General features: G+C 51.4%; 4 protein-coding genes across 4 annotated transcripts; all 4 read right to left on the reverse strand.

Moving 5' to 3' along the window:
- Window positions 1-194: 194 nt before the first annotated feature.
- Window positions 195-980, reverse strand: J4E87_002809 (uncharacterized protein; the record flags this gene model as incomplete). Its single annotated transcript, XM_049374443.1, has 1 exon — window positions 195-980. The coding sequence occupies one exon, from the start codon at window positions 978-980 to the stop codon at window positions 195-197; it is 786 nt and encodes a 261-aa protein (XP_049235434.1).
- Window positions 981-1,357: 377 nt separating this feature from the next.
- Window positions 1,358-3,364, reverse strand: J4E87_002810 (uncharacterized protein; the record flags this gene model as incomplete). Its single annotated transcript, XM_049374444.1, has 2 exons — window positions 1,358-3,276; window positions 3,322-3,364. 2 exons carry the CDS (start codon window positions 3,362-3,364, stop codon window positions 1,358-1,360), a joined length of 1,962 nt encoding a protein of 653 aa, XP_049235435.1.
- Window positions 3,365-4,202: 838 nt separating this feature from the next.
- On the reverse strand, window positions 4,203-5,099 carry J4E87_002811 (uncharacterized protein; the record flags this gene model as incomplete). Its single annotated transcript, XM_049374445.1, has 1 exon — window positions 4,203-5,099. One exon carries the CDS (start codon window positions 5,097-5,099, stop codon window positions 4,203-4,205), a length of 897 nt encoding a protein of 298 aa, XP_049235436.1.
- Window positions 5,100-9,670: 4,571 nt separating this feature from the next.
- On the reverse strand, window positions 9,671-11,810 carry J4E87_002812 (uncharacterized protein; the record flags this gene model as incomplete). The annotated part of the gene is made up of 4 exons (XM_049374446.1): window positions 9,671-9,907; window positions 9,957-11,199; window positions 11,338-11,612; window positions 11,664-11,810. 4 exons carry the CDS (start codon window positions 11,808-11,810, stop codon window positions 9,671-9,673), a joined length of 1,902 nt encoding a protein of 633 aa, XP_049235437.1.
- Window positions 11,811-11,898: the final 88 nt, after the last annotated feature.

Here is an 11,898-nt window from a genome sequence, read left to right on the forward strand (position 1 = left end):
CGATGACGTCATTGGGCATCAAGATCGAAGCCGTAGATCTTAGGACTTGGTGATTCGGATGACAATGTAATTTAGAAAAACTTATACTTGTAGGTTACTTGGCTCTTGCATGAGTATCCTACGGTCTGAGACCACTCGCTCATAGACTTCGATCTCGATACCATCCCATCATGTCTTCCTCTCGCGCCCGTCACCTACTCCCGTTTCTCCATCTTGACTTCCTTCATCCTCGCTTCCATCTTCACTTTCTCAGCTTTGACCCTCGGTTCCGTCTTTATGTGTACTTCCTCTTCTTCCACTCCCATATCTACCTCAACCAAGTCCAACCCGCCATGAAGCTCCAGTCTCTCCCTCTTGCCTTCCTCCACCCGCCCAAACTCCTCCTCCTCCACGTCTTGTAGCCTCTCTCTCTCCAGCTCCCGTTCTTCCTGCAGAGTGCGCCTACCCACCGGGTGAGCGCTGTGATTAGACGTACTCAGCTCCAGTAAAGACCAAGCGAACCTCCGTCCAGTCACTGGATCTAGGATTGCTGCACGGAAGGCCACGCCGGTCATCTCATGTACCAAGCGCGGCTTTTGGCCGTCTGGTTTGTGTATTTCCGTGTCAACAAAGTGGTCGATGTCCTCTTGCACAATTCTTTCGGCCAGGTGCTTGTGCTCATCAGCTGCGATGATATTTAGTCGTATATCTGAGTCGGGGTCGTCCCAGCAGCGTACGGTGATCTTCATATGGCGAGTGTAGGGAGCTAGCGCGAAAAGAGCAGAGGCGTAGATCCACTTATGTCTTTGCATTTGGTTGCCGTTTTGGTCAAAGAGCGGTTCCGGCTGAATGTCATCTTCTCGTTCCCATCCTGATGGCTCGTCGGCGTAGGTGATAGCGCATAGATTGATTACAGGCTGATAAGCTGCATCGGTTATAACGCGTATGGCTAGGTAGAGGGGCGTTGGTGCGCCAGGGAGGGCTTGAGCGCTTGTTGACATAGTGAAGAATGGGTGATGGGTACAGGTGCAGGTGTTGTTACAACTACCGAAGAACTACATATATCAAGACTGAAATAGTCCATGGGCCCTGATAGCGTCATGTGTTCAGACCATGAGTCTCTCGTTTCTCTTCACTACTCCTCATGATATCATTTGCCCCCTTCTGTCCCTCCGCACGGTCCGCTGTTTTCAGGTTATTAATTAAAGTACCCTTGTTGAACGTCTTCCTTCTTGCTCGCTCTCACATGTTGGGTGTCCTTGTCGAATTGCTGAAGCCCTTTGGACGCTTTCTACGCGTGATCCTCCTCAGTCAAATGGTATTATTCTCGTGCTGACATCGAATGGCATAAGATCAGGTGACATTGTTGGAAAGGATCTCAACGTTGCATCCGCTTCAGTCTTTCTTCAGCAGCCCTAGCACGCCGTTCTCTTTCCATCCTAGCTCGTGCTTCTGGCGTTAGCCCCCTCATCTCTTCCTCTCTCAAGTCTGCTCCAGTCTTGACAGGTAGTGCACCCAACGACTTGCCCTTGCCCAACCTCTGCTCCTTTTTCCTGATTTCCTCGGCCTCACTCTCTTTCCGCACACGTTCGGTCTCAGCCTTCCGTCGTTCAGCCTCAGCCTTACTCTCAGCAGCCTTCTCGGTCTTCTCTTGAGTGTCTCGCTTGTCGGCCTCGGCTTTGGTGATGGCTGCAGGTATACCGGCCTTCTCCCAATCCCAGGCAGACTCTCCGAGCTCTGAGCGTGCGACGCGAAATGCGTCGCGAGCTGCACGGTCACCAGTCAGCGTGAAAGGAGTTCGCGCTTCATCATTCATCACAGTCGGGTCGGCCCCGGCCTTCGTGATGAGCGCGAGGATGATAGGAGCAGAATTCAGGGATGCAGCAAGATGTAGTGGTGTCGGTGTGTGATGGTTCGTTGGGAGAAACTGGAAGTTTGGTGAAACTTCATTCGTCTTGAGGTAGTTGAGAAGCGCGGGAACTTTCGAACGCTTGATGATCGGTATAACCTGGGACGTGTGTAATGTCGCAGCCTCTTCTTCTTTCGTCAACTTCTTGGGCTTAGGTTTTGCTTGAGCGGGTGTCGTAGCCGCAGCTTCCTTCTGAGGATTGTTAAGAGCAGCAAGCGCTGCTTCATCAATAGTACTCTGCTTTACTCGAGTAAGCTCAACAAATGCACGCATCAGCTCTTTCTGAGTCGCTCGCCGTGTACTGAAGGGAAAGCCTCTGTTGCGTGGGTCATTGTGACGGAGAATCTGTCCTTCATACGGACCAAACAGAGTTCTCCGGTTCGTCGCGCCGGTCGCGCGAACAAAGATCAACTCTGCATTATCGATCAAACTTTTCCAGCTAGAGAGTAACTCGCGGACTTCGGCGATGAGTGCGGTCTCGTTGTAGCGACGAATTGATGAACCGGCCGAGTGTGCGTTGCCTTTTGCGTTATCGTTCGCTGATTGCGAGCCTCCCTGTTTCCGTCGTGTAGTGTATCTGTGGAAGGTCTTATGCGCAATTACAGTTGCCGAACGCTCATCGAATCCTGTGTGGTTCTTCCCTGTCTTTGGTGCCAGCGCCACTATCATTGCAGCGAAATGACCACCGCCTATCATACAGAGAAAAAAATGCGGCCCAATGTATGTGCCTGGTAGTGGGACACCACCCTCATTCGCCTTGATCTTGGGAGGCTGCTTTGGGGATAGCTGCTTTGCGCGTATAGTGTCCAGGATATGTGACTCGTCCTCCTGCTCCGCATTCGAGAAGATCGCGCGATAGACGCCCAGCGACATATTTTCGGGTATCGAGGGTGACGAGAACCATATTAGCGGAGGCTTGCCGGAACCTCTCTGCTTCTTCCTTGAGGCAAAATCCTCGAATTCCGGATCCGAAATCTTGGCCTGCTTCTTCAAAAGTGCGCTTAATGTCGAGTCCTTTGCCTTCGCCCCTTCTTCGTCTTCATCGTCGTCGGATTCCGATGACTCAGACCCTGATATGCTCTCGTCCAGATCCCCGATGAGCTTCTCGAACTCGGCCTCGCCTACAGGCTTTGCGCCTTTTATTTTTTGCTTCAGGTTGTATCCATGGAGGTCGGATCGGACATGAGCGCGCTGGTCTGCAAGGGATGCGAAGCTGAGCCCACAGAGGTTGCACGATGTGGCCTTTGCCGGGCTGCTGCTCTCGTCTTCGGCGGTATCGGGAGAGTCGCTCGCCGCTACAGGTGTTGGGATCGGTATCTCTTCTAATGGCTGCTCAGGCTGGTCCTTGAGAGTGAGTGTGGCTAACAGCTCTTCGGGAAGATCAAACACTGCGGATGTTAGTTCCGTGTGGACTGGGGGAGCAGGTATCTTACCATAGAGAGGGCGCTGCAATAGATGGTCTCCTTTTTGGGCCATTGTAAATTGTCGAGAGTGTTGGTCAGGTGTGGTAGGTGGTATGCGATCGTGAGCAGAAGATTCGGAGGGGCGCGTTGTAGGTTGAACATGACGTACATCGCAGCCTTATACGCGAGTCATCAGGCGCCCAACACGCTAATCCCTCACCAGCGCGTTCAGCCCTTCACCACCCACCAATCCTGCAAACGAATTTCACGCGTCAATCACCAGAAATCACGACCAGGACATGAAGACTAAGCTAAAGCGCCTTTATTTTCGCAGCGTCGCGCACACAAATTAGATTACGCATACTCCGCATCAGCTACCTGCACAAACACCCACCCTGGCTCTACGTAGTCCAGCAATTGCAGAGGATCCGGCCCCTCAATATGAGCGGGAATTGATACGAAGTCTATGTTGCGATCGGCAAAGCACTGGTGTAGCTTCGCGAAATCTGGCGGGAAGTGACCCAAGAAAGGTGGCCAGTCTACTACAGCAACTCTCTTCAGAGACAGCTTCGGAGAAGCCATCTCAGCGAGATGGCGCAGCATCTCTGTCGGGCCCTCCCACCCCTTTGAACCCCAGTGTTCTTGCCAGTCAATCTCAAAGCTCACCTCTTCCAGTGATGGTGGAAGATGATGGACTAGTTTCGCAACGAAATCGGAAGTACAATTAATCGGCTCGTCGTCGTGTGTTATCAAGCCCATATCCAACGAGCGAAGACTTGTCATATTCGAAGCCAGGCGTGCTATCTGCAGCACGTGCCCCTGACAAAGCATTTGTTGGTCGCCCCGGATGGAGAGACGCTCAATCGTGGCGCGATTGTGTATGAACGCTCCCGCAAGCTCGCTAAACTTGGTCAAGAGGCTTGGAGAGTATATGCCGCGTTGATCTGCCAAGGAGAAGATGCGAAGTCAGCGTATGCCTTACACAGAGTTCGTACAGTCCTGCTATTACCATTATTGATGTCTTGTTCGTAGGAGAAACTCTTCAAATTCCTGCAAGCTTCGGTGAAGTATCTCAGCGTCGGCACCTCCACAACGGATCGTTTCAGCGTGATTTCCTGGACTTGAGAAGATGCGGGATCTAGCACAGTCTGAATCGGAATGTCTTGGTCCCAAGCCGGGCGTTTGTTGTTCTGATCGAGGAGCACTAAGTCCGAAGCGGTAAAATCGTGGAGTGAAGGAAGGAGGAAAATGTATGCAATGGCTTCTAACGACAGCGGACCGTGTATGTTGATGCTCCTTAGGTGTATGAAACGATCCGAATGGTTCGCTATAGTCGTGAACCAGTATTTGTCATCTGGCCAGAAGGCTTTGTCTGCGACGACAAGTGTATCGACATTCGGGGTGAACATGAGAAGTATTTCGAGAAATTCGTCATCGCGTCGTGTGCCAGTAGCATTGGACATTAATCTGTCCTTCTCTGGTAGCCCCATAATCCTAATGCATATAAGGAAAACAGCTCGGTTCTCCTCAGTATCGTCATGATCGTCGAAACCGTGCTTCCATGTGAGGTTTCGGACTCGATTTCCAAGCTCTGGATTTGCACATAGCGTACGTAGTAGTGGCCAAGGACGTCGTACGAAAAGGTTTCCGTATAAATGATCGAGCGAAAGCGTATACATCCGCCGGCTGCTCAGACTAAGGTGACATATGTCCTTAGCGTTCTCATTTGGAATGCGCTCGATGATGCTCATAACCAACTCGTTGGGCAGAGCATCGAAGGGACACAAAGATGGTACAGTGATCGACATGGTGGCTGGAGGATAGCATGCGCGAACGACACTGCCGCAGATGGGTCATACAAGCGGCTTAAACTTGAGATGCATCATGCAAGAGGTATTTCACTCAAATTTAAAAGTAAGGTGGTCTTTAGATATGGTGGCATAGCACACGAGCTTCCCCGCGTTGGGACGCTAATCCTTAGCGGCAGTTAGACCGGTCAAGCACGTGTTGACAATAATGGCGAATCATCTGCTAACATTACACCGATGTACAAGCGACTCAAACCCCACAAAGCTCTTAAAAGTATCCTAGCCGCCTGCAGCAGTCGTACAAGAATGCAATTTTGCCCAGCTTCATGCGGTTGTGGGTTGGACTTTCTAAAAGCAATGAGCCGCAAAAGCGTCTGTTTTGTGTACCCAGAGCCAATCAGACTCTACATCTTCTTTGATAGCCAGCGGCTCCTGTCCCTCGATATCTTCGTAGACTATATCGAATTGCATTCCTGAACGTTCATATACCCGCTTCAGAACCTTAAGCTCGTCCGGGAGGGGAAACCAGCCTGCCAGTGCAGGCCAGGTGATACAGATCTGTTTCAATCTGGACGCCGAAGAAGCAGCGGCTTCGACCAAATGTGACAAGATGCCGATGAGGAATTGTAGCTTGGATTCTTGGCCTAGCTCATAAGTCCACTGAAGCCGCAGAGATTCGAGAGTGTCTGGAAAGGTTTTGACAATCTTTCTCGCTATAGGATGTAGGTCTTCAGGGTGTGGGGACTCCGATTGACTGAATGTTTCAATATTGCAAGGACCAATATCCAAAGTACGGAGTCTCGGGAGTGTAGGTCCGGTAACATGATAACATAGCGATGACAGCTCCGTTTCCGTCACCACCGAATCCACTCGTAGACGTAGGTTCTCGAGAAAGATATTTGGACCCCATCCGATATTTCCGATCCATGAGAAAATAGCTGGCGGTATCCCAGGACGCCATTTCATTTCATGGGTGACGTGCTCGTAGGTAAAAGTCTTGAGTTTGTTAAGCTTTTCGAGAGTGATCACTACCGAAGGGAAGTGAAAGTCTGATTCTCTTATAATGAGGCATTCGAGAGATGAGCCATTAGCCAGCCACCGATCAACGTGGGCTTCGCCGGCATCGTCCCAGGGGAAAGTCCTGCCAGGCTCTCGACGCATATCGACGACCTGAGTAAGCTCCAAGGTTTGTATGGAGGGCAAAGTCAGAAGCGGTACAATACTCTCTAGGCGTAGAGGACCCAGCAGAGTGATTGATCGAATATTTGCGAAGTGAGCTGGATTGGCAGCCAAAGTCTTGAACCAGTAACAGTGGTCATCCCACTGCCATACATCGTGTACGGTGATCTTTTCAACTTTAGGCGTGAAGAACAAGAAGAACTCCAGGTACCACCAATGTACTTCGTGATCAGAAGAAAAGCCTATGAAGCGGGTTGGTAGGTCGGTAGAGATATCCGTGGTGTCCAAGATGGCTCCAGAGCTTCTGAGTTTGTTGGCAACGGCATGCCTGCCGCCTAAAGGCAGACATCGGCGTCTGCATGGTCGGCTCCAATAATCCTGATACCACACCACCTCTTTGACATAGTTTGTGAGTTCATGACAGTGGGCTGAATGAGACAGCGTTATGGTACGCAGGAATTGCTCCGGGGCGCAACCTGGAAATCTTCGATATAGCCGGTTTAGTGTGAGGCGATGAAATCGCCAACTCGTCGCATTCAGAGCGCGTAATGTCAAGTAATCATCTGCATCCAGCTGATCTAGAATGAGAAGGATCAATTCGTCGGGAAGTGCAGGTGCGCCCAAATTCAGGCGCGGTGCTACTGCAGGAAGGTCCATCGTTGCGATATGTATGGCAGATCCGCTGTGCGAAGGTCTCAGACAGGTTTGAATGTTACCGTCAGCGTAGTATGCATGCGAGATCGCTGCTGCTAAGACGATGGGAGGTACCTGGGTAGATGACAGCGGGATGGTGGCGCTGAGATGGCGCGCACGAGCCGCCTTCCCTCCGGTTCCGCGGACAGCGGCTCGATCTGCAGGGGCCCCGACCTCGGGAGGTCACGCTACCCAGGTACCTAGGCATTTAAAGATTCAATGCTCCTTCACAACGCACTGATAAGCAGCTGGCCTCCTGGCGAGCTCTTCAAAAGCCCTGGGAACATACACGCACACGTAGATGGTGGCCAGCTTCGACATCACCAGGGCGACCTTGGAACCCTTCATTTCTCGGAGACGCGCCACATGGCGACTTTACGCATCGATCTCAGTGCCAAGCAGAGCGTACATACGCCCATGTCGGACAAACTATTACCTCTGCAGCATCGAGGCACAGCTTACAGTAAGCTTTCAATACCTGAGCCCGATGCGGATCATTGGATGAACAACATCTACCAACCGCCCATACAGGCTCTTTCACCGGCAGCATCCTTGAGACAGGCAGAACCTCACTGAATTTTTGCTCTCAAGTACAGCGGGTTTCCCGTCATTCTCGCCTTGACGCACATGTTGTACAGTTCTCGCACCTTCCTATAACGTGTGGTCCTTCGCCACCATCAGATGCATGCATACGCAAGCTGAAAGCCTCTATGCAAACTACTTTTCAAATGCTGGTTCGAACAGCCCTGATAGAACGTAGATATGCGATATTAAGGATGGAAGCCTGTGGCTGCAAGCGTGTTCTCCACTAACTATGCGCGACCGGACGCCTGCATGAACAAGTGCACTTATGCTGGGCTCGCATGCTTTGGTGTAACCGCATTCTAAATATAAAGAGTCGTGAAATCTCGCAATTGCCATCTACGGGGTACTGACTTCATCTCCAACAAGCTGTTACCTCGCCATGAGGTTTATATTTGCTTTTCTGCTCTCCGTCGGAAGCACCGTAGCACAAGCTCCTCAGACCGATGCGTTAGCCAAACACGGGCTTGATCAACTATGGCTTGATGTGGCCAAACACCCCGATAGCTACACCAGGAACTGTACCTCAAGTACAGTCGCTCGGCGCCGTGAATGGTATGTTCATGCAAACCTCAAGGAGGATGCCACTCACACCCCACAGGTCTAAGCTGAAGCGTTCGGAGAAGCTGAACTACATCGAAGCTGTTCACTGTATGGGAAAGAAGAAGGCGAGAACTCCAACTGCTGTTGCCTCTGGAGCGACAAGTCGCTACGATGACTTTGTAGTCACCCACATCCTGCTAACACAGTACACGCACGGAAACGTATTCCTCATCAAACCCTAATACGCCTTAACACAATGACTGACATTGTCAAGGGAAACTTTCTGTCGTGGCACCGTTACTTTATGTGGGCATGGGAGCAGACTCTGCGTAATGAGTGCGGGTACAAGGGCTATCTTCCATATTACAACTGGGCGTTGTGGGCTGATAACCCCGCCGCATCCCCTCTCCTCGATGGAAGCGACACGAGTATCTCTGGAGATGGGGTATATGTTCCCGGTCGTAATGCCAGCTGTGTGCCTAACCCCAACCGATGCTTCGTGGAAGTTCCACCTGGCAATGGAGGTGGTTGTGTTGCCTCTGGGCCCTTCAAAGAGTGAGTAGTCATTCTCAAATGCCTTTATCAGGTCCAGAATATTGACGGCAGTCCAGTTGGAAGATGCACATCGGACCAGTATCCTCTCTCGACACCACCGTACCGCCAAATCCATCTCCGGATGGTCTCGGCTACAAACCTAGATGCATCAGACGCGACATCAACACACGCTCATCCTCGGAAACCACCGACGCTGATGTCGCCGAACTAATCACAGCCAGCGCCAACATCTCCGCTTTCCAAGACACGCTCCAAAACCCTTCTCCTGGAAAACTTCGCGTTCACCTTGGTGGCCACCAGACAATCGCTGGTGACGCGGGCTCAGACTTCTACAACTCTCCTTCCGACCCATACTTCTGGCATCATCACACCCAGATTGACCGAACTTGGTGGATCTGGCAGAACCAGAATTTGGAAGATAGGCGGTTTACTATTGCTGGAACGCTTACGTTTCTGAATACCCCGCCGACGAGGAATGCGACGTTGGATGATGTTATGACATTCGGCGATTATTTGGGCTTTCCGAATATGACGATAAGAGAGGCCTCTAGTACGCTTGCTGGGCCTTTTTGCTATATCTATGAGTAAAGAGGTGATAGAGCCGGAAGACATGTATTCATCCAGGTAGCTTGCCTAAGCTCGCTGATACCCCGGCGACCCCTTCACATCTCTTTCTAGCCGAGTGCGACTTGCTTCAGATCTGATCGGTGACCGCAATGCCCATAATATCGATGTCTCACCGGCATATAGTACGAATGATGTGTCGTAATCTCGCCACGCAGAATGCTTGTGGCACCGTAAGCGTTCGCCCCGCATAAGCCTACCATGCCCGAAGATGTAATCTGCTGCATCGTCAATCATGAGTCAACTGGCAATGCGTCCAATCGCACCAGTGAGGTTAGGGTGTCTACTGAGAGAAGGGCGATACTTGGCATAGTCGAGATACGGGCCATAGATTGAGTGATAGACTAAGCGGAGAGTAGGTGATCGAAAATATATGTACAAGGTCATTCAAATGTCTACCACGTCTCTTGGCGATATCTACCACTCTTTTCCATGCTCACTAAATAATCCTCTGCGCCCTCCCTATCCATATTCCCGTGTTCTTGAAAGGCTTCGATGAGCGCTTCGCGCACTGCTTGGGGCATCTTACCCGACGAGCCGCAAATATATAGGATACCGGATTTGTCGAAGAGGTGAGAGAAAACGAGAGAGGATTGCTGCCGAATGAGATCTTGGACGTAAACCTTTTGACGCTGTCATATCGTTAGCGTAGACTTGAACAGGGTGGAGCTGGGCACTGACCTGGTCTCGGGAGAACGCCGCGAAAACTTCTAGGGGCACACCAGAGGATTGAAGCTGCGCCCACTCGTCCTTGAAGAAGTAGTCTGATTCAGCGTTACGACAGCCGAAAAAGAGAAGATCCTTTATACTTCCGTCATCTTGCTGCGCGTGGCCGTTTTGTAGCTTCTTATGCTCCTCGCGCCATAGTATACGTTGGTATATCAGAGAACGCATGGGAGCTACACCTGTGCCTGGTCCGATCATCACGACCGGTCTATCAAGTTCCTCTCTTCCTACACCCAGTCCGCCTCGCGAAAGAGTGACTGTGATCTCCTGTCCTGGAGTGAGTGAAGCAATATATCGCGTAGCAACACCCTGCCTAATTCTTTTAATGACAGTCTTGTACTTTACAATCGCGATCAAGAGCTCAATCTTTGTCCTATTCTCCGCCTCTGCGTCAGGATTCATTGCGCTTGCGATGCTGAACTGGCGACCACGCAATGTAGGGATGATGCTGCATACGCGCTGCCAGGGTATTTTGACAGACTCAAACTCCTGTAATACCTCTAATATGCTGCGGCGCGGGCGTGTAGTGTAGTCGTAGAGTTCGTCAAGATACTGGGGGTCGGTAAACTCAAGTAATCTTGCCTTGTGAAACTCGTCGTTCGTGTAGTGCGCGAGCTGGGCGAAAAACGACCTCCGTGGTATGGCGATGATGTCGAGATGGTTAGTCAATAGCTGCCGTAGGGTAATCAGACTACCTGGCTCCAAATTCCGGACCGGCAAGGTGGTGTCAGGGGGCGTTGAAGGCGACGAAGGTACGAAGCGAAGGGGTATATCAGCCTCGGAAGTCCAGCCCATACATTCAATGAACTGCGATACATCCGACGGGAAGTTCTTGGGGTATATTGTGAGTACATCGCCTGGACCGTAGGGATGTGTCTCTGGTATCTCGAACTTGATGTGCCGTACATCCTGCCAATGATTTGTTGGAGTGACTCTCTCATTGCTTGTGATCTTCGCAGTCAGTCCGTCACCTATCTTCAGGAGATCTGGTGGGGGAACATCCGTCGCATCGCCATTCAATGCAGGTACAGTATTGGTGTTCGATGGAGATGTTGTATCATCGACGGCAGGCGCAAGCAACCATTTCGGGTCTAGCAGAACATCGTCCGGTATCGCCTCGACACCATCAGCGAGAGGGTAAGAGTCAAGGAGATGTTGGCGCAGTTTCGTCGACCATGGTAGGAAAGATCCGTCGATACTTTGGAATAGTCAGATATGCGCCGTAATTGCAATGATGGCACAAGTTTTGCTGCATACGCAGTTTGACAGGCAACATGAGACGATGCATCAGGAAATGAGAAGAAAATCTGCAGTCGCGATAATCGTGTTGACATACCCCTCTGGATGTTGCTCGTCCGACTCTCCGCGATCGCAGACTGGCTGCGCTCCTAGCTGGACGAGCCGGTTGTAGAGCTTGCGATGCGCCCAGTTATACTTTGGATAGGAAGTATCACCAAGACCAAAGGATGCAAATCTCATCTGTTGCAGGCATCCTGGTCGCAGCCGAGCACTTCGGATGGCTTTCCAAAACTTCTGGCTATTGGGTGGCAGGTCACCCTGGCCCGTAGTGGAAATGGCGATGAGAACGACATCGTGTTGCAGCAGTTGTCTCTACCGACAGTCAACCATCGCTCCTTGCACGCGACACCGCCACTGACATACAAGAGTGATGGCGTTGAGCTCAGCGACTTCCGTGTGGAATCTCAGTCGCTCAGCGACCCTTCCCATCTCCTCAGCCACATCCTGCGCGTTCCCTGTTTCCGAGCCGTAGACGACCAGTGCGCGGCGCGCTTGCAGTGCACCTGCCATGGCGGTAAATCAGCAATCAGATTGCGGTGAGGCAGGCTAGCCGGGACAGGACTCGAGGAATGGGAAAATTGAATGGCAGGGCCCCCGG

This window comes from Alternaria ethzedia (assembly GCF_023757985.1).
Source record: "Alternaria ethzedia strain BMP 0044 chromosome Unknown scaffold_5, whole genome shotgun sequence".
Classification (NCBI taxonomy): Eukaryota; Fungi; Ascomycota; class Dothideomycetes; order Pleosporales; family Pleosporaceae; genus Alternaria; species Alternaria ethzedia.